Raw genomic sequence first — 21,123 nt, 5'->3', positions numbered from 1 at the left:
TTGATAATGCAGGACGATATCGAAGCACATGTAGGGCGTGTGTAGGAGGTGCAAGCGGGATCCGTGTCCCCACACACCTCCCTGTAATCTTACTAACTATATTATATTTTCAAGTTAATTTCAAAAAATTCTATAGGATCGCCCCTGCAAGTCTTTTGAATGGAAAAAGAGTTGATAAATTTTTTATATGTGGGTGAAAAAACCCCCCTAAATTAATGTTATTTATGTGTATGTACATGATCTCGTGTTTTTTTAGAACTAGTAAGTAGCAATATTAGTATTATAGACTATGGAGTATTTTTTTGTTATTAGTGTAAAATTTCATGGGATTTGAGCTCCCACTAAGTACAAATTCTGAGTCGGCCACGGTTAGCGATTAATAATTGCGAATTTAATTCCACTAATGACGAGCTTCCCCATAGAAGTTTTTTTTTTTTTTTTTTTGTAATAAGATTCTCCACAGTAGTTAACACTTTCTTTTTAAAAAGAATAAAGTGTATAAGTATTTCCTTTAAAGAAAGGAATCCTCATCGACAAGGTTGGTGCTCTGAAGCTTCTTTCGTTTTCGTCCTATGGAACTTTTAGACCACCAAGAGCTATTTTTTTAAAGGAAAAAGAAAGTTACTCCCTCCGTTCCATTTGTTTTAGACTTTTTCAAAATTGATGTCGTTTTTAATTTCTTATATTTTTCAATATAAATTTTAAAAAACATACAAAATGGATCTTATTTGATAATTCTCGATTAAATCTATAATACAAAGTTTTCAAAATTATGAAAAATATTATAGATATAAAAGTTTTAAAAACGACACAAATATTGAAAAAAAACCAAAGAAAATGGAACGGATGGAATAAATATTTTTATTTTTATGTTTCGCTCTAGACTTTTCACCAATACGAATATAAGTTCTTCTCCGACTCTATACTATAGTTGCCGGCCAGTACATTAAACTACTTGGGTTCTACTTCTACAATTTTCAATACAAGTGGGGTTAGTTGTTCTAGTTAATGATCACTAGTATTTGCCCTTGGAGCACATTAGCACATACTAACAAAACCCCAACACAAAACCTTTTAGACTTTTTTGGCCATTTCATTTGTAGCTGTTGGATCACTCACACATCACAATCAAAGAATCAATCCCAATCCGAACATTCGGGAAAAAAAGGCAAAGGCACAAAACTAGTACGTTGGCTACGCGAACAAGAGTCTTCTTACCCAAAATTAAGTTCAGTTAATCCTAATTCATAAGAGTTGATCTCGTGGTCCAAGTCAGTCTGAGATATTATGGGTTTGCCTGCCTCCTAATATCTAAGGTTTAAAATTTCTTAGGTGTTATCAACTCTTATGGGGTAGTCCATAATAAAGTTTGCTCTAACTTTAAATAGCATACTTGCTAGTGAGTGACGAGAATTAGTCCCTCAAAAATTAGTCGATGTGCACGTGAGCTGACATGGTCTTTACTCATTTTTGGTACCAAGTCCTAGACCAACGCTGAAAGGGCATTTAATTAAATTGGACCGAAAACAGAGATGTATTAAGTTAAAATTAATGGGCCAAGGCAATGTTTGATTGGGCCCGATTAATTTTGATTTGATTTGATTTGATTCAGTTATGGGCTTAAAGCTTTTTTGGGCTTTGTTATTAAACAAATAATTTGAAAGGCCCATGACCATGGTGGTTAATTAATTAATATTCAAGAAGAACCCCATTTGAAAAGAAAAGTGGGCTCGCGGAGAATATGTTTTGATTGGCCATTTGATTAAGTCAAATAATCAAATGGACCGTTATCTTTTATGTTCGATAAGATAAAATAAGGAGGAAAATGATGATCCATGATGTTTTTGATAATTAATACCCGCTAATAACATACTGAGAACATTTGTTAATACTGAAAATATCCTTAGCAGATATTAATTATCAAAACACGTCATTAGCCGTCATTTTTTCCAAATAAGGAGGGATGGCCCATTACTATTGGTAACCTTCATCCAAGGAAAATTACATGGGCAACTCGTGTAACTTCCTAAAACCGTCACTTTTGACGGAAATTGGAAGCTAATGGGACACTTGGCAACTCCTCATGAAGTCGGGAAATTCAAGTAAGGCCAAAATCGCATGGACCATGCCTATAAATATGAAAATTCAAGACAAAAAAAAAAGGTTCCAACACTATCAAAGTCCAGCGCTTCAAACAAACACAAACTTCCAGCAATTGCTTATCTTTAACTTTCCAGTCAAATCCAATCCATTTACTTCATCAAGTAATTCGGACTTTTATCTTTTCACACCAACAACTTTGTTATTCCGATAATAATAAAATTTGTTCTTTTATTTTACGTTTGTTCTTTCTTTCCTACACGGTTAGAAAATACGTAAGTACACTTTGTTGTGGCAAACCACGAACCTCTTGTGATCTTGCCCTTAAGATCACAACACTTTCGTTGTCAGTCAAGAAGTCAGAAAATGACATTCAATCCTTCACGTTGGACGCGACAAATCCTGACACACATATATTCGCCCTTTGTGCGAAAAGAGCCGAATCACATGGACACCCGAGATAGCCTAAAGAAAAAAACATAAAGGTTTCTGATTGAGTCTTATCCACTGCACAATTTTCCCCTCTTTTTTTTTTTCATACCAATTGGAATAAAACAATGTGTTAGAAATACACTTTGCCCACTTTTATTAGTACAAACTTAAGCTGAAATCAAATCTATTAACCAAAACAACAACAAAAAAAACAACAGCAGAAAGCCAGCAGTCAAGACCTGGGCCTCAAGATCTCCAATTCCTGGCTTTCTCAAACCCATTGATACAATTCTCATAATCCTCAACTGTCTGGTCAATTTCCTCTTGGCTGTTCATCACAAAAGGCCCAACTTGCACCACCGGTTCGCCCAACGGCTCACCCCCAACCAGAACAAACCTGAGGGCCTTGCTGGACTTGTTCCAGACCTCAAGCCCATCTCCACCACCCAAGAGGAGGAGATTGTGGGCTGCCACAGGGAGAGACCTTGAATTTCCGAAAATGCCCTCCCCTTCCAAGACATACACAAATGCATTCCATGAAATGGGTATTGGTTGCTCCAGGTGGGACCCTGGCTTGAGGGTGAAGTCCAGGTACATTGTGGGTGTCCTTGTGTAGATTGGTGACTTGGTTCCTAGGGCCTCTCCGGCTATTACTCTGACCTTGATCCCATCTTTTGAGGCTTCTGCAATGTCCTTGCTTGCTATTTCTTGATACCTTGGCTCAATCCTGTGATTGGGGGTAAAATAAGATGAAAACATCCTGTGATTAATAAATTGTATTGTATGGAGTGGGATATGTACCCGTGGGGCTGCTAAACGAGCAAAACGAGTCGGGCAGGTGGTTGATCATCAACTTTGGTTTGAAAACACGATGAGTTTCAAAAAAAATATATTTGGGCTCAGCTTCTTTATGAGATGAGCGCTCAACTTCTTTATGAGATGATCTGATGTTAGACGAGCTTTAATCAGGCTAAACACGGACCGATCTCAAGTAGTTTGAATTTTTTATACATGGTAAGACGAACATGCCAAGTAGCAGTTTGTTCGAGCCTAGTTTGGAACCTTAACGAGTTTTAAAAAAATGTTCAAACTTGATTTATTTTTGTAACGAACCAATCTTAACAAGCTTGCAATGAACGAACACGAATTCAAACTCGAGTAGTTTTTTCCGCTTAACAACCCTAAATGTGAATCGCTTTAGATTGACAAACTAAAGTGGTTGGGATGATATTGCGACGATATGAAAGTGGTTGGGATGATTTGGGGTGGAAGCACATTTGATGTGAGCTGTAAGCACTTTTGGAAAATCAATCATACTAATAAATCATGACAGTCACACAGGATAATTGCTTATTAAAGAAGCCATTTGACTCTGATATGATAAAAAATTATGTACTACTCCTAGGTTTTTCTCCAACCCCATTTGGAAAAACCTTTTGTTGCCATGTGCTTTGATAAATTATAAGATACAGACATGATTTCATGAACAAAGCATTCAAACATGTCTAATGACTTTTTTTTTTTTACAATGTCGAGACCAGTTTATGCGCACTTCGACTAATTTTGGGACCCTATCCCAACGCCCAATGTATCCGAAGAACTGCCACTTCTTGAGAAAATAATTGGCTAATAGTGTAGTCGATTTATCCAATTAGACTTACATTTTATGTTGGGAGGAGAGGTTGATCCACAACTGCAAGCCCTTTTGAATTCCTTGGGCTGCAGGCATTTCAGAGTGAACAATCCCTCTTCCAGCAGTCATCCATTGCAAATCACCAGCTCCTATGGTCCCCTTATGTCCCTCAAAGTCTTCATGCGTTACAGCACCCTGTTTACATGTAGAATATACTCTTTCAAGTTTGGGTGAAAAGAATGCCATAGACATAATTTATCTCATCCACAAAACTTCTAAATGACAAGTCTATGTACTTTGGGTGCATACACTAAAACAATGGTAATCTAAAATATAACATATTCGGATTAAAAGTGAGGGTACTACTGTCTTAAGTATATCTCTCAATCATGATATAAGTAGAAATCTTGTGCACTCTGTATACAACGTCAACAATCGAGTCTGTTGCTAGCTATAGACAAAACAGTGGTAGAGCTGGAAATTTACACGTGGGAGGGACGAAAGTGACAATAAGTAATCTTTATCAACAAAAATGCATTATCATTCAATGTTACGTTCTTTCTTTTCATAGAGGAGGAGATACTTTTTTTAGATTAAAAAGATAGACATAAAAACTATTATGATCTTGACTTTATTCATTATTTGGAGACGGGCGAATCCGTACTTATATCATAACTATTCAAATACTCCATATAAACCTCTTACTCCAAAGATATGTTATACTACAAAAATTGGGCCGGCCCCAGCATAAATTAATCCCACTAATCTGTTTCTTTGTTATAGGAAAATCGAAAAATGAACAGAAATGTTACGCACATCCCTACCGACCACTCATCTATCACACATTTAACACATATTTGTCGACTCCACATATTTAACTATGAAATGAATCTCACACGTATGTGAGAGATATGTGATCGGATTGTTTTTACACTTTTTGAAAAATGAATGGGGGTTTCCTTTAAGTTGCACTATCACATCAACCTGGCTAATTTCCAACCCTTATAACAAGTCAATTCAAAGAATCTTTGAATTTCCGAAATACAAAAAAAATAAAAATTGAAAGAATCTTTAATTTTGTCTTGTGATGAGTAATAAGCTGAAAAAGGGAAAAAAACAAGCAAAAAATGGGGCCCTTTTGTCCTATTTTTTTGATATATATAATTTTTAAAAAAAAAAATGATAAACTCGATTGGTAAAATTAGCAATTACTCCGATGTACATACCTGAAGCATGTAGGTGACTGTCTCGAACCCTGTTACACAAAAAACAGAGCAATCAAAATCCAACCCAAATGTCAATACGTATCTCCAAGTAAGCAGAGGAATCTTTTCCTCCAAAAGGAGAAAATTACAATGGACGAAAATCAAACCTCTGTGTGGATGATCAGGAAACCCAGAAGGTGCAGAAACTGCATTTTTATTAACCCAAAAGAAAGTTCGAAAGATTAATGAATGATGATTGAAATTTAAAGGAAACAGGGGAAAACAGAGAGACACCCACCTGAGAATTCGTCCAGCAGGAGAAAAGGATCAAAGTATTTCAGTTCAAACCTGAAGGGAAATTCAAAAGATCCAAAAACCCATTCAGCCAAAGAACTTAAAATTTTGACTGGAAAAACAAAATAAAAGTTCAATCTTTGATCCTTTCTAATTACCTTCCTATGCTTCTTCTGACAATGGCTCCATCCCCTTCATGTTGAGGCCTAGCCAGAAACTTTCTCACCACCAATCGAAGTTCTTTTACAACACCCGTCATCTCTCTCTCTCTCTCTCTCTCTCTCTCTCTCTGGTTTGAATAACTCTGTACTACGTATTACTCTGTGTGGCGATTGGAAGATGTGAGAAGAAAAAGCAAGAATTCAATCTGTATTTATAGAGAGAAAGACAAGAGAGAGAGAGTTCGTTAATTCGTGTATGTGTTTGTGATGTCGTGTATATCAAATTTGGAGGGTCAAAGGGGACATTGGTGGCGGCCATGGGAGGGGCCCACGTGGGGGAGTTTCCTTGAGATCAAGGGGATTCGATGTATATATTATAATAATCTGGAACATATGATCGGAACGGCAGCATGGCGTCAGCATGAGGCCTGTTGGGGTCGTTGTATCTTAGCCGTTGGATCATACTCCTTTCGTAACGTCAAAAGTCACGCGACGACTATGAACCATCGGTTCTGACATGAGTTCTCAATTACTACAAAATTGCGATAAATTTTTTGTTATAACTCATGTGTTCGGGTCAATTTATGCAAATTTCGATTATTACTAAGCGACCAAGTCCCAACTGGCCTCAAACCAGTTAATAGCCCATTCTCGAATATGATACCTTAAGGAAGCAAACCAATTTATTACAAGTCTTGACCACCAAACCAACCATTCATATTAAATTAAAATTAAATTAACTTCATCATACATTAATCTTTGCATTAGAATTAAAACTAATCATTTAGTCATCTCCAAAATGTAGAGTAAATTAGCGATACCAAAACAATTTCCCAATTCACCTCACTCCTACGCTTAAGTGTGTGAAATGGCCGCATGAGAGGCTCTGAATTATTCTTAGGCTATATATACCGAATGAAAATCTCGTGTCATCAAAATATATCTATCTCTCGTGAAAAAGATCAAAGTAGACAATCTACCCAAGTAGTTTCGTCAAGTTCGCATGACAAAGTAAATAATACTCCCTCCGTTCCAAATTAATAGTCAATTTCGATCTCCAACGCATTTTTTAGATTGTTAATATCTTTTAATCTATAATAAATTTTATGTGCAACATGGATCTCATATGATAGATCTCAATTAATTATATTATACAAAAAATTTAAAATTTTTAAAAACATTATAGATTGAAAGATATTAACATTTTAAAAGTTGTCTTGAAGACCGAACCAGACTATTAATTTGGAACAGAGGGAGTAAGTGTTTGTTCTCTATAAGGTTGTATGTTCGAATCTTATAGAGGTTAAACATTTCAAACCTTGAGGTCACTGAAGGATTTGACCGATCATTAACTTTAGGATTCTGAAATTAGTTGAGGTGTCCGCAAGCTAACATTGACATCGGGTTATGATAACGATCAAAGCATGATGACTGGTTTACTTACCCTTTCGATTTCAAGGTAAAATGCTGTATTTTTTTTTTTGGAGGTATTCCAAACTCTTCTTCCACGTCCCTCCCACTTCAACTTTTCGAGTCTTTAATTTGACCCCTGGTCCCCGAACAATTCCTCCACTAAAAAGCTGTCACCTCATTGGTCAAGAAAAATTTCACCACTTTCCTTTTACGTGAAAGAAAAACCTTTAATTCCAAGTACAAAAAAGAAAAAGAGAGAAAGAAATGATGCCCCGATTCAACCAGTACCATATCCATCACCCTCAAGGACGGAATTAGGATTTTACTCTAGCAGTAGCGAAATGCATACTAAAAAAATTTAGTGGTGGCGAGACTATATAAGTTGGGCATAATTTTTTTTTACATATAATAATTACATTTTCTAAAATTCTTGTCGTGGCGGTCGCCGCCACTAAACCCCCTCTGATCCCATCCTTGATCACCCTATAACCAGGAGTACTGATAAACTACCCGAGTTTGGGTTCGTATTTATTTATTTGTTAAAATTTCATTTTAGATTAATTTGTTGAATAAATAAATAAATAAACGTTGAACATTTTTTTATGTTCGTTGAACCTTGAAATCGAGCATAAACAAGTTATAACAGCTCATTCAGCTTATGATGTTTAAGAATTTAAGTTACTCGTAATTGACTTGATTTAAAAGCTTGTTCGAAATAAGTTCGTCTCGAAAATAAATTAAGCTTAAACATATTATTGAATGTCGTTAAGTTCTTAATACAAACTCGAACAATTTGGTGTCCGGCTTGTTCAATTGCAGTCCAACCCGTATGAAACAAGTTTTGTTCTTTTGTTCTGCACTAGTAGCGGCATCCTGGCAACTTAAAATTAGGCTACCAAAATATTGGTTAACAAGAACTTTTAGGCAAATATTCCTCTACTTTGAAAGACCTAAATGAAAGAAATTGTCAGACTCACACCTCACCGAGTAGTTTATGTCTATAATATTTATTTTTTTCAAAAGGACAAAGCTTGTCCGTAGTCCCTTTATTGGACTGCATCATGCAGTTGGCCGATTGTAAACCCATGTCGGGTTCACTTTCAAGATTGAAAGCGTCTATATTGTATAGCTTGTCAAGAGCATAAACCATATTAAGCATAGACTAATTAATGCGAATCGAAGTGCATTCCTTTCAAAAATGGTTTTGCCCACATTGGATCAAATCCATTTTATAGCTAGAGAAAATAAATGTACTCATAGATATTATTAATTAGCACCCGAATCACATGACTTTTTGTTGTAGTTAGTAATTATAAAATAAGTTCCATAATATAAACAATTCCAATCATAAAAGTGAACCCACAAACGGCTAACTGCACGGTGCAGTGGACAAGCCTTGTTCTTAATTTACAAAATTACTCCTTAAAAAAGAGAAGAGAATTGAAAGCATCAAATCAAATGACTACTGTATTAAAAAATGAAGAATGGTGCTGGGGGTGGGGGTGGGGGTGGGACATGGAAGATTTATTTATTTTTTGATAAGGACATGGAACTATGGAAGATGAGAGGTGGGGAAACATTGGTCCTTCCTTCCTGGCTCCTGCCTGGGGTTCGATGAGGGATCTCTTTTTGCTTCTAGGCTGGCAGTATTGAGTCTAATGACGACACAAAGACAAAAGCATGACGCATTGGTAGCCGTTGATTTAAAATCAGGAGCAGCAAATGCAAATGAGGTGGGGAAACACGGTCCTTTCCTTTGTGTTGGACTTTTCGAAACCTCTTTCGATACGAAACAACGTGGTCCACGTACGCCCCCCCCCCCCACCCATCCTTTTGATGATCTACGAGTTAACGAATGATGACGAAGTCTTTTTAAGGCCCTCTGTTCTTGAGTTTAAATTTTTGTTATTTTTTCGTTCTTGTTTTTCTTCTGTTAGATTCACGTTGTTATATTTTTCTGGATTCAGCATCTGTCTCAAAAAATATATGAGAGAATTTCAAAATAAGTTACCTAATGACGAAAAAAGACAGAATAACTGGTATTTTTGGTATCCTCATTGTCTTATATGAAGTATTTTTAATTTCGGTCCATATTGTTTTACTTATCTGATTTCTTTTATCGAGAAGAATGATTAATTCCAAAAATTACAATGAAAAACTAAACAAAAATTTCAGTAAAAAAAAAACAGTCCAAGAATTTAGGGAGCATGTGGAGTGGTAAAAATTTCGCATTGAAAATTAGTGGGTAAAGCAAGACAACGTAATTTGTTAATAAATTAAAAAGTTGAGTATCTGGGACAAAAAATAGAAAGAAACATGTGAAGAACAGTAAAATTGATTAATAAGTTCTTTCCGGTTGATCCGGACAACTGACAAGAACGTTTTCTCAATTGATTTTCTTTTTCGGTGTTTTTCCTCTCTTAACTAATTATTAATTATATGGTGTTCGGACAAATAAGCCAAAATGACTTATTTTTTGTTCTTATTCAAATTTTTTTCGTATCACTTGGCTTATTGTTATTTTTTTTTGGAGATTATTGCATCATCACGACAAGAGAAATCTAAAAAGTAAAAATTTTTGACCGAAATCCAATTTTTTTTGAATAAAGACGAAAGTAAATCAATAAGCCAATTTTTTCGTCTTTATTAAAAAAAATTGAATTTCGGTCAAAATTTTTTACGTTTTAGATTTCTCTTGTCGTGAGGATGCAATAATCCCCCAAAAAATGACAATAAGCCAAATAATACGAAAAAAATTTGAATAAGGACAAAAAATAAGCCACTGTAGCTTATTTGTCCGAACGGGGAGTTATTTCTCACCTTTCTTTGCCTTGAATTCCAAGTACATCCTTAAAACATATTGCGAGGATATATATTCGTATGATTACGTACATCCAATTAACAATTGAGATATTATTGGTGAGGGCTACTGTCGTACGAATGAATAAAAATGAAGTTCGGTCAAGGGTTAAAGATCGAAGCAATCAAAGTCCGGCCATCTCAAACTTGGATTAAGAAGAATGCCACGCAAAGTATTCTCTCTTCCTGATTCGATAAGTACCATTTAATCTCGATTAGCATTACTAATTTTAGGCAACCTAATCATGATTTTCTATTGACTAGTAGAGTATATATAAAAATAAAAAACCGTCTATATGTTAGGAAGGCCCTATATACGTACCGAAATGTTGATCAGGTGCGGTTGAATTGGCCTTTCAAAAGATTAATCGGGATGCGAAAGCTCATACAAACACCTAGGCACCTAGCTATAAAATTATGAAAAGGATATTTAGCGGCTGGTTGTGATTTCAACATTACATCACATTTCAGTCATCGGCTGAAAAATACTGTATGGTTTTGGCAACACGTACGTACACTCACATGTCACTCCCACATCATTTCTTGTTTTCGGATGAGATTGCCTTGTCAAATTCATTACTGTGTCTATTCCTCATGCAAATCCACATCAAAGAATCGTCCTATCAACAGAGACAAATTAAGAAGAAAACAGATACTCCACTAGAAATGATATGAATTTCTCTACTTATGAAAATACATTACTGGACAGAAAAACCAAATGACTATTTGGAAAAATAATAAGCCAAAAAGCAGTATTTTCAGCAAAAAGGAGTAGACAACGGTGTCGTCATTTGGCAAAAATAAGCCAAATGACTACTCCCTCCGTCCCTTTTTAAGTGTCCTGCTACGTAACTCCAACTTATTAAAAAGACATCATCATTACACCTTTCACATCAACTTTTTCCTCCACTTTTCCTACTTGCCCATCATCATTACACTTTTACTCACTAACTTTTCAAAATAAAATCTACTTTTAGGGACAAAATAGACAATACACCAACTTTTACCCCACTAACTTTACAAAATGGACACTTATTAAGGGACAGCCCAAAATGAAATACTGGACACAAAAAAAGGGACGGAGCGAGTATTTTTTTTCCCTTACTTAAAAAAAATTGTATTTATTATTTTTTCGTCAATTTTTTAAGAATTATGATCTTATTTGATAGAATCTAGCCTAGCTCGTGCTAAACCTTAGGAACATCCAGTAAAGAAGGAATAACCAACTTAGAGAGCTTTCATGCAATAACTAACGTTCTTCATAACGAGAGGAATTTAAAAAGTTAAAAATTACGATTAAAATCCATTTTTTTTTTAATAACGACAGAAATAAGCGAACAAGCCAATTTTATTGTCTTTGTTAAAAAAAGAGAGTTTTGATCGTCATTTTTTATTTTTTAGATTTCTCTCGTCGTAAAGAAGCAATTATTCTAAAAAATTGACGAAAAACTAACAATGCGATTTTTTTTAAAATAAGGACAGAAAATAAGCCGTTTTGGCATATTTTGTCAAACAGCCCCCAAGACAAAAAATAAAACAAAATTACATGTACAATAAAATGAAGTGATGTCTGCAATCTTACCCTTCTTAAGCAGATTAAAAATCCGTTCTTTACCAACGCACACACGTGACCGCATACGCAGATTAAAAATCCGTTCTTTACCAACGCACCCACGTGACCGTATGCGCAGATTAAAAATCCGTTCTTTACCTACGCACCCACATGACTGTATACGCAGATTAAAAACCTGTGTAGGAGATCGAACACCAAATTTTCAATAAAAGCATAGGAAAAGCTACGAATTGATCTAGTATGAGTAAAGAACGGGATCGTTGCTCGGTGGCAGGAGAAGTTGTTCGTTAAATGGGATCACGGAGAGACACTCTACGAGTTAACGAATGATGACGAAAAATCTTTTAAGGCCCTCTGTTCTTGAGTAAATTTTTGATCTTGTATTTCTGTTAGATTCATGTTATATTTTTTCTGGATTGAATATCCGTTTCAACGAAAGGAGTTTAGAAAGTAAAAATATATGACCAAATTTCTAAAAAAGTTACCTGAGGACGAAAAAAGACCGAACAATTGGTATTTTGGGTATTCCTATCATCTTATATGAAGTATTTTCAATTTCGGTCCATATTGTTTTTCTTATCTTATTTCTTTTGTCGAGAAGAATGATTAATTCCAAAAATTACAATGAAAAACTAAACAGAAATTTCAGTAAAAAAAAAAACAGTCCAAGAATTTAGGGAGTATGTGGAGTGGTAAAAATTTCGCATTGAAAATTAGTGGGTAAAGCAAGACAACGTAATTTGTTAATAAATTAAAAAGTTGAGTATCTCTGGGACAAAAAATAGAAAGAAACATGTGAAGAACAGTAAATTTATTTTCTTTTTCGGTGTTTTTCCCCTCTTAAATAATTAGGAACCAACTAAGAATTATTCTCACTTTTCTTTGCCTTGAATTACAAGTACATCCTTAAAACATAATTGCGAGGATATATATTCGTACGATTGGAGTCCAATTAACAATTGAGACATTATTGGTGAGGACTACTGTCGTACGAATGAATAAAAAAGAGAAGTCAGGTCAAGGGTTAAAGATCGAAACAATCAAAGTCCATCTAAAACTTGGATTAAGAAGAATGCCACGCAAAATATTCTATCTTTCTTGATTCGATAAGTACCATTTAATCTCCGTTAGCACTATTAAATTTAGGTAACCTAATCATGATTTTCTATCGACTAGGATATTTAAAAATAAAAGAAGATTTCAGAACCGTCTATACGCCAAGAAGGCCCTATCTACCAAAAAATGTTGATAAGGTACGATTAGATTGGCTTTCCAAAGATTAACGGGGATGCGTAAGATGACACAAATGCGTGCAATACGTAGATATGGCTGGTGGCAGCTGGTTGTGATTTCAACATTACATCACATTTTAGTCATCAGCTGAAAATATGGTTTTTGCAACAAACACCACTCCCACATCATTTATTGCTTCTGGATGAGATTGTCTTGTCAAAGTTATTACTAGAGTCATCATCATCGATCAACAGAGGCAAAAGAAGAAAACAGATGGAGTAGAAATGATATGAATTTTCTCTTCTTATGAAAATATACACTAGTAGACAAAAAAAACCAAGTCTTCTGCAAAAAACAGTATTCAGCAATAAGGAGTAGACAAAAAGACAACGGTGTCTTCATTTGGGAAAATAAGATAAATGACTTTTTTTTTTCTCTTATTTAAAAAAATTGTATTTGTTAGTTTTTCATTAATGTTTTGAGAATTATTGCTTCTTCGTAATGAGAAGAATCTAAAGAATAAAAAATTACGATTAAAACTTAATTTTTTTTGAATAAAGACAAAAAAAGCAAACAAGCCAATTTTTTCGTCTTTAATAAAAAAAAATTGAGTTTTGATCGTAATTTTTTACCTTTTAGATTCCTCTCGTCATGAAGAAACAATAATTCTAAAAAAAATCAATGAAAAATTAACAAATACGATTTTTTTTTAAAATAAGGACAAAAAAATAAACCGTTTGGCTTATTTTAAACAACCCCCAAGACAAAAAAATAAAAATAAAAAATACATGTACAATAAAATGAAGTGATGGCTGCAATCTTACCCTTTTTAAGCATGCAGAAAGATTAAAAACCAGAAAATAAATCAAACAAATGGAAAATACAGTAAAGGAGAAATCAACATGACCCCGATTGGAAATTACACTGGAACGAAGAAGGATTGCAACAATAATCGAACGTAAGTAGTCTATATCGAAATAAAGACATCTTTAGGCGCAACCAATTATCAGAAAATTTCAACTACTCGCGTGGCAAAGGGAAAGGCAAGCGAAACGATCTCAAGTTTTTTTGTCAGAATGGGGCAAGAGTAGCGATGAGAGCGGCTAGATAAGACGGGAAGTTGAATGCCACAACTTTAGGCTGCCCATTTTGTTTTGGTGTTGGAGCTGATGGTATAAACCCACTCCCTGTATCAGAAGGCGGGGCTGCTTTTGACACCACCGGGGGTAGAGGTGGGTCAACCACGTCTGCATTGGTCAGGACCGGTTTAGGAGCTTCAGCTGGTGGCCGGTCCTGAGGATCCATGGTTGACCATAGACCCTTGCTGTATACAGGTAGCATGAATTGTGGGATCTCTTCTTCGCTCAGTCCTAAGTAACATTTGTTCCCTGCAATCCACCAAAGCACCAATTCTTGTTAACGTTGAATTAATGCCAAAAGGCTCTACAAACAACATATCACACAAAAATTTCGTTCCATACGAAAGATATGAAATCAAATTCAGCGCTGTTATAAGCTCTAAAATTGCCTCTGCATCATGACATATACTCGTGAACATTTTGTTGGGAAAAAATTGCAAGCTTATTGGACCAACTTCAGAAGTTAATGAGTTTCAATAGCCTCGAGTACCTTTCCAATCTTAAATTTGGATTGAACAGGACATTCCATAATCTCTATCGTCCAGATCTAGTCAATCGATGGCTTGGATTTTTGGATAGTCTGTCCCGGTTAGAGACTATCAACAATTTTTGACCATTGTCCAGATGGGCATGCGACTTTCTGGAACAAAATAAGGACTGGAGATAATTCAAATCCCCATGATAATTGGTACACACTTAACCACTCAGATAAGAGTGTGGAATCTGTATCCGACATGTTTAGTATGACTTTAACCTATCCAACAGGCACGATAATTAGGATCTACCGGAAGGAATTATACATAGGCGTGAAAAGACCTAAGGCACCTAGTAAAACGCCATTTATCCTACAAAATCATAGAAACGCGGCAAGCAACATTCATAGTTTGGGGTATCCCCACGCCCTTAAGATAGAACTTAGACGAATCCGACACTTTGGCCATATACCTGCAGCCGACACATGAATCCTAATCGACCTAACCCGAGTACCACAGGTTGAAAATTCATTACTAAACAAACCGGTGAACGTTTCTTCCCAAGAAAATCATCCATGGGTCAACAAAACAAGACATTGTGTGATAACTGAAGATAAATGCATGCACTTACTCCTGTATTGAACGGCCGTTCTAGGAAATTCTGTGATGATGCCATCGACTCCCCCACCCATTACGAAGTTGTTGATTTCCACATTCACATCCGAGAAGAAATCCCAGGCCTGAGACACAAACTCATTTTGAAAAACTTCTGCGTACACCTTGAGTTCGAATGCCTGTAGCTTTTGCACAACATCTGTCCTGCCAGTGAGATACTTCTCGACATTAGGAAATACGGAGGCCTTGCTTATGACTACAGAATCAGCGAACTTCTTGATCTCTCTAATGGTAGAGTTATCTGCATCGCGGATGTCCTCGTCCACCTTGTAAACAAGCTCATAATTGCTTTCCTCCTTGAGTTTGATCAGAACCGAGCTGTTTGTGGACTGAATCATTACTTTTACATTATTGAGGATAGCATCTTGTAAGACATCACGAACAGCATCGGTTACACTTAAACCCTGGTTTTTGGCTAAATAAGCTGCATTCTGTAAGGGGAAAAAAAAACAGCATAAATGATTGACTCAGTCTAGTGCCATACAAAGAATATGCAACTTTTCTTTATTTCCATCTTATGCAGTACATTCCAATGATATCAATTCATGTGATCTATCGGGGTCAACTAAGGCTATGTTTGGGAGATCTAAGAACTTGAGCTTTCTTCTAATATTTTGTCTTCAATGAACTACTTTAAGTTCTTGGTTTAAACATTTTAGTGCTCCATTTTGTCTTGAGAGGAAAGAAAAAAAGTAAGAAATATACAGTGACGAAAACCCAAATTTCCAGTGTTTTTAGCATTCTATTTTCTTTTTTTTCCTGATTTTTCTAGACTAGACAACAGGAAAAGTCAATTTATATTGATCAGAAGCTAAACAAAGAAAAGCAAAGAGGAAAAGATTCAGAGAAAAAGCTTCTTTCATTTGAAGTTCTACCCATGTTTTGGGGATGCTCAAACTTGTGTCATTTTCTTTCTCATCACATTCATTTGTTGAATGTGAAAATCCTGCCTTCCATTTTTGCAAGCTTTCAGTTCCTAACGCTTTTGCATCAAATATTTACTTATGGCTGAAGTTTCTTTGAAGCAAGTTGTTCTTACTTCTTAGGACAACAAAACCAGCATTTCCGACAAATACTTCAAGTTAGAAATGCTTTATCATATATCTCAGATTGGTATGGTGTGATAAAGATGGCGTAAATTCAACTTCACCTCTACAATGATCAATACACCAGAAACTGAACTGGCGTTGCTAGCAAGGAGCAGAAAATCAGGCAATGCCATATATTTTCCAGCATTCTTGAACTTAGGATTACGGTACAATCTATAGTCTGCATACGGATTTGATATTGCCGCTGCAGTAAGAAACAACATATATATAAGCATGTCATCTAACTATTAGCTATGATAAAACAATGAAGGCAATGCTTCTACTGTAGGAGGAAAACAAAGAAGTTAAATGCATGGACAAGGGTTTTCAGAAATGGAGAACCTAAGGTGAACGTGGCTGTGTTCTCTTCAGACAGCCTTTTCTTTCACGTTTGTACGTGATGTGGGCTGCTGTAATTTTACTGTTACTAAAACAGATATATAAGCCAAGAAGCATCTCACATCTGACTAGGGAAATAAACCCCACTGAAAGCTAAGTACCGTAATCAGGCAGAAAGGCCTAGCGAAAATGAGACATTTCTCCTTTGCGTCGGGCTTATTTTTCACAGTTCATATGTTACATACAACTATTTGCCGTAATAACCCCAAAATTAACTAGGACTTGTGACACATGGTTTTTCATAGTCTAGTTACGTTTATAAACATATATTCGTTGTCCTCTAGAATTTAATGTAATGGCGTTAGTTTCAAGAACTCTATAGCTGCATGGCCTTGGCGTTTACTTTTATTCCTCAAGAGTAACGGTAGGGTGTTCTCAGAGTTTAAAGGAGCCCATCAAACATATGCTGCAGGGGAAACCCCATTATATAGGGGCTGGGATGAGTGAATGACCTGTACTAATTTGAGTTGGCATGGATACAAAATACAGACCATTGTAATCACGTATACGAAATAGTGATGAAGAAACATGGCCTAAAAAAGCAAATCAAGACGATGAAGAATCTCCACGCACAATAGAAAAAGTTTAGCACCAGTTTCAACTTACGGGTCAAACTCAGAATCTGGCTCCATGTTAGGCTGAAGGTAAATATTCCATTGACTACACCAAGTTCAGGAATGGCTGTTGTAACGTTGCTAAATTCTGATTGAGCAACTGTTGTGCTATCGATAAGATTAACGGATCCTAAGCAAAAAGGTATGCCATCCTTTGACATTTGAACAGGACAGCCAAGAATGTCTGCACCGTCTGACATAGCTCCCTCATAAGCCAAATCAGTACAACCAGGGTAGTCCCCACTTGATCCGTTGGTTGATATGACCAGAGGAATTGCTGAAACCAAGGACATATCATATGAAATCAATCTAATCTATCACAAGATCATGATGCAACAAAGCTACAGTTAAGTCATTATGTATATTACCATATTTTTGTTTTTATAAATGATAAGATGTTAAGGATATTCACTTGGGACCCGTTATATGCTTATACCGATTAATATGAATGTGCCATGTCAGATGGTGCACTAAGAACTATGGCATACCTTTTCCGGAGTCTCGTGACACATTGTTGTCTATGTGAGAGAAACATGCTGCAATTTATGAAAAGAAAAAAGGTTAGCATCAGAATAAAATGTTTCTAAAGTTAAGCAATTAGTAGTGAAGGAGATATATAGAAGGGGTCTAAAGGTTTTATACAACAGCTTTGATAAAGCAAATCTAACACGCAACCCAAGAAGCACGTCGTGCCAGGTCTATGACAAACCTTTTAGGCTCGATAACATCCTGACATGTATGCTTTGCACTATCATAGTCCTAATTCATCAAAATTACAAAAACTGGAGAATAGTTTTAATCTAAAAAGGTTTGGGAGTTTCTTTTACATAATTTTTACTTACATTTTCAGTTAGCAACTAGTTGTGCATTAAGATCCATGGATATCTATCAGTTAAGAAGATTCTTCAGGACGATTATTGTACTCAAATAAGATCATATAATGCGTATCATGGATTATGGAATAAATCTAATACATGAGCACGAAAGGGTATATTCATGGTTTTAGGCTAGAAAGCGCCCAAATCAGCTGATGTTGGAGACCTCCACGGAAAGTTACACAATGGATGAAAGGGCCAAGGGGAAAAGATTGGAGATCTTAAATCAGTATTTACTCTCATTATTTGACTAAGTACAAACTCTATAAAGTAAGAAGACTAGATAACTTACATATGGCCTCTGTTGGAGTAATTGCGAAATCAGAAATCACACCATCGACAGAGAATTCTCCGTTGTCAATAAAAGAAAGATACTCAGCTACAGGATCATAACTGAAGTTATAGGCAAAAGGAACATCGTTTGCAAAATCTGATGCAAAGACTTCCAGACCTTCAGCATGAGCATCAAGGACAAGAGAGGTATGAGGCTGTAAATATAGATTTTCGTCGACAGGCCATATATAAGACTTGGGAACTAGAATCCCAGAGGCAAATGCCTTGATAGTCGCAAGGTTACGTGATAGAGAACCGTAAGTCTGGTTGATTGAAGGCTCGACTTCATCCTGTCCCAGAAACCTGAAGACTAGTTTTGTTCTGCTTGGTTTCCGAGCCAATATACTCCTGAGGAAGTTCACCTCTGGCGAAGATACGTAATCAACTATAGCACTTCTAAATACAGAAATTACAAAGCTTCTCATGCTCAAGTTTCGCTGCCTGAAGAATGCATCATGCTGCAGAGTATTTCGCCAAAGTAGTTCGCAGTGGTTAAGAAAAATATGCACTGGAAGAATGAACATAAATTCATGTAACATGAAAAAGGCAAATAAGTATTTACCTGGATATTCAACCATAGTCCTGGTGCGCTGAACTGCTGGCTAGTCAAATCTTGAACAGTAAGAATTGGGAGGGATAATCTGTCAAATTTATTGGACCGGGAATAAACTCCCTGTTTTACTGTTCAGACATAAAACGGAAGTGTCAACACAATGACATGTCTAAAGCAGAACACTCTTTTTTCCAAAGTCATGTAACATGAAGAACACAACACAGTTTGGTTCTATTCAATCAAACCATTGGCCACAATCACGTTGGTCCTCGCGTATCAGTTTCCAAGCAAATACAAAAAAAAAGTTGACCATATGAAATGTGTATAAATCTCAAAAACCAGTTCAAGTATTGCCAAAAGTATTTCTGTCAAAATTATGACAGAGTAGTTTTTTAATTTTTGAACTCGAAAAAAATCAAGGATTATGCTTACCCATAATGACCAAAGTAGGCAAATACAATCGTGCAGCACATAAGAATGTGAGGTCATAAATAAGGTCACCGTAAACTGCAAGAGAAGGCCATCAAACAAATAAACTTACAAGTGATATTCCACAGATCATCGAGAGTGAAATCAACAATGAACCAGCCTTGCATAGATGCACCATCAACAAGGTAGGTGTTGTGCTTGTTTTCCTGACCGGGTAATGAACCAACGGTAGAGCCATTCTCAAGCCTGAGATCTGGAAAGCAAATGCCAGCTCCATCTTTTGTCAGTTGTACATCACACCAGTAGACCACATTGGGCAAGCCAAGCACTCTGGTAAGGTTGTAGGCAAAGTCACTGGAATCAGGAAATACCCCTGAAAAGCCACCACGAGCTACAACTAAGGGTGCATTTCCTGCGGAAAAAAACCCAAAACAAATCCGTTGGTGGATCATATAGCTCAAAATGAAGAGAATAGGTAAGTTTTCTTAACGGATGGATGTGCTATTTCTTGAACTTCTAAAAATTCACTCAATCTTTGACACAAACTCATATATCAAATTGATTTCTTACTCCAACTTCTCCTCAAATCAGGGACTCAAATTTTTACTCAGACTTTACAAGGCCATTTTCTCCTTTTCAGATTTACAACTATGAAATTCTTGAATCATGCACTCAAATTCGTGCTTAGGTTTGAGTTTGCTCATTTGAGAAAATGCTCAAGATTCTATAAGTGGTGCTAAATTTTAAGAGGTTCACCATAACCACCAGAATTTCCACTGCAAATGCGCTCTTTTCGAAAATAAAAACAGAACAAATCATGGGTATTTACTTTTATTTCCGTATCTTATTTTCTTTCATGATGTCCAAGAAGTTTCTCAGCAACCAAACATGGAGCAAGAGAGCACTACTAGAAGAAAAGAAAAGGAGGAGGTGAAAGAGTAACCGTCTAGCGTCTGCCACACACTGCTTCTGTTCCTTGATCCCTTAGCAGAAGCCAAAGCCGCCCAGAGAAGTAGCAGTAAGATGCACAGAAGCAGCCCAAACCTACTCATTTTTCGCCCGAAAATGCCACCAGCCGTGAAACTAGAGCAGGTCTCCGTTGAATTTTTCAGGTTCTCTTGGCAGCTGGCAAAATATGTAAGAGAGAAGTTGAAGATGGAAATTTTTTCCCATCTGTGGAAACTTCCAAACTGAAGAGAGAGAGAGAGAGAGAGGGAGAGAGGGAAATGAAATTGTGAAATTTGAGTGGGCCTTCCTTTTAAAGTGACAGCCTTAACTGTGGTGGGTTTGGAGGAGAAATCATTCAGTGGTGCAAGGTCGAGTATGTTGTGTAGTGGTACAAGAAACTAGAACGGGAAGGTGATCCGCCACCTGTCTGGTATGTTGTGGTGGAATTTTGAATATTTTTTTTCAAAATATTCATGTAGAACACATTTTTAGGAATATAACGACCTTATTTTTACATTTTCGCTCACTAGAATTCCATTCTCACTAGAACTTTACATTAGTAAGTTCAATTTTATTTTTTTTTGAAGAAAATCGGGAATCGATTTAGATCGTTAAATTTATTGTTTTGGAATGGAAAGTATACCGTGTTTCAGACATTTGTACTAAAACGTAATTAATTTACTAGGGTAGTAGC

At 36.1% G+C, this 21,123-nt stretch overlaps 2 protein-coding genes and 1 long non-coding RNA gene across 3 annotated transcripts; 1 reads left to right on the top strand and 2 right to left on the bottom strand.

Moving 5' to 3' along the window:
* Positions 1-2,663: 2,663 nt before the first annotated feature.
* LOC131329624 (pirin-like protein) lies at positions 2,664-6,084 on the bottom strand. Its single transcript, XM_058362862.1, has 6 exons — positions 5,823-6,084; positions 5,669-5,718; positions 5,538-5,576; positions 5,392-5,420; positions 4,194-4,360; positions 2,664-3,259 (listed from the first exon to the last, which is right to left on the bottom strand). The coding sequence occupies exons 1-6, from the start codon at positions 5,921-5,923 to the stop codon at positions 2,779-2,781; spliced, it is 867 nt and encodes a 288-aa protein (XP_058218845.1). The 5' UTR covers positions 5,924-6,084; the 3' UTR covers positions 2,664-2,778.
* A 7,705-nt stretch (positions 6,085-13,789) lies between these two features.
* Positions 13,790-20,789, bottom strand: LOC131329619 (glycerophosphodiester phosphodiesterase GDPDL3). Its single transcript, XM_058362852.1, has 9 exons — positions 20,425-20,789; positions 19,594-19,893; positions 19,062-19,180; positions 18,459-18,957; positions 17,780-17,827; positions 17,284-17,568; positions 16,341-16,483; positions 15,147-15,621; positions 13,790-14,291 (listed from the first exon to the last, which is right to left on the bottom strand). The coding sequence occupies exons 1-9, from the start codon at positions 20,531-20,533 to the stop codon at positions 13,975-13,977; spliced, it is 2,295 nt and encodes a 764-aa protein (XP_058218835.1). The 5' UTR covers positions 20,534-20,789; the 3' UTR covers positions 13,790-13,974.
* On the top strand, positions 14,378-15,384 carry LOC131329623 (uncharacterized). The gene is made up of 2 exons (XR_009200813.1): positions 14,378-14,504; positions 14,594-15,384. It is a non-coding gene; the product is annotated as an uncharacterized LOC131329623 (long non-coding RNA).
* Positions 20,790-21,123: the final 334 nt, after the last annotated feature.

Source organism: Rhododendron vialii, chromosome 6a, assembly GCF_030253575.1.
Source record: "Rhododendron vialii isolate Sample 1 chromosome 6a, ASM3025357v1".
NCBI classification, from domain to species: Eukaryota; Viridiplantae; Streptophyta; class Magnoliopsida; order Ericales; family Ericaceae; genus Rhododendron; species Rhododendron vialii.
Note: the sequence above shows the minus strand (reverse complement) of the source record. Positions and strands in the feature narration are given on the sequence as shown.

Excerpts from the sequence above, each read along its gene's own strand:
- LOC131329624 (XM_058362862.1), bottom strand. The coding sequence starts at position 5,923 with ATGACGGGTGTTGTAAAAGAACTTCGATTGGTGGTGAGAAAGTTTCTG. Across the intron at positions 5,421-5,537 it reads TCCTGATCATCCACACAGAG|GGTTCGAGACAGTCACCTAC; the intron begins GTTTGATTTTCG and ends TTTGTGTAACAG. Across the intron at positions 3,260-4,193 it reads CTCTCCTCCCAACATAAAAT|GATTGAGCCAAGGTATCAAG; the intron begins GTAAGTCTAATT and ends CCCCAATCACAG.
- LOC131329619 (XM_058362852.1), bottom strand. The coding sequence starts at position 20,533 with ATGAGTAGGTTTGGGCTGCTTCTGTGCATCTTACTGCTACTTCTCTGG. Across the intron at positions 18,958-19,061 it reads GACTATGGTTGAATATCCAG|CATGATGCATTCTTCAGGCA; the intron begins GTAAATACTTAT and ends AATACTCTGCAG. Across the intron at positions 14,292-15,146 it reads AACGGCCGTTCAATACAGGA|GGAACAAATGTTACTTAGGA; the intron begins GTAAGTGCATGC and ends GGTGGATTGCAG.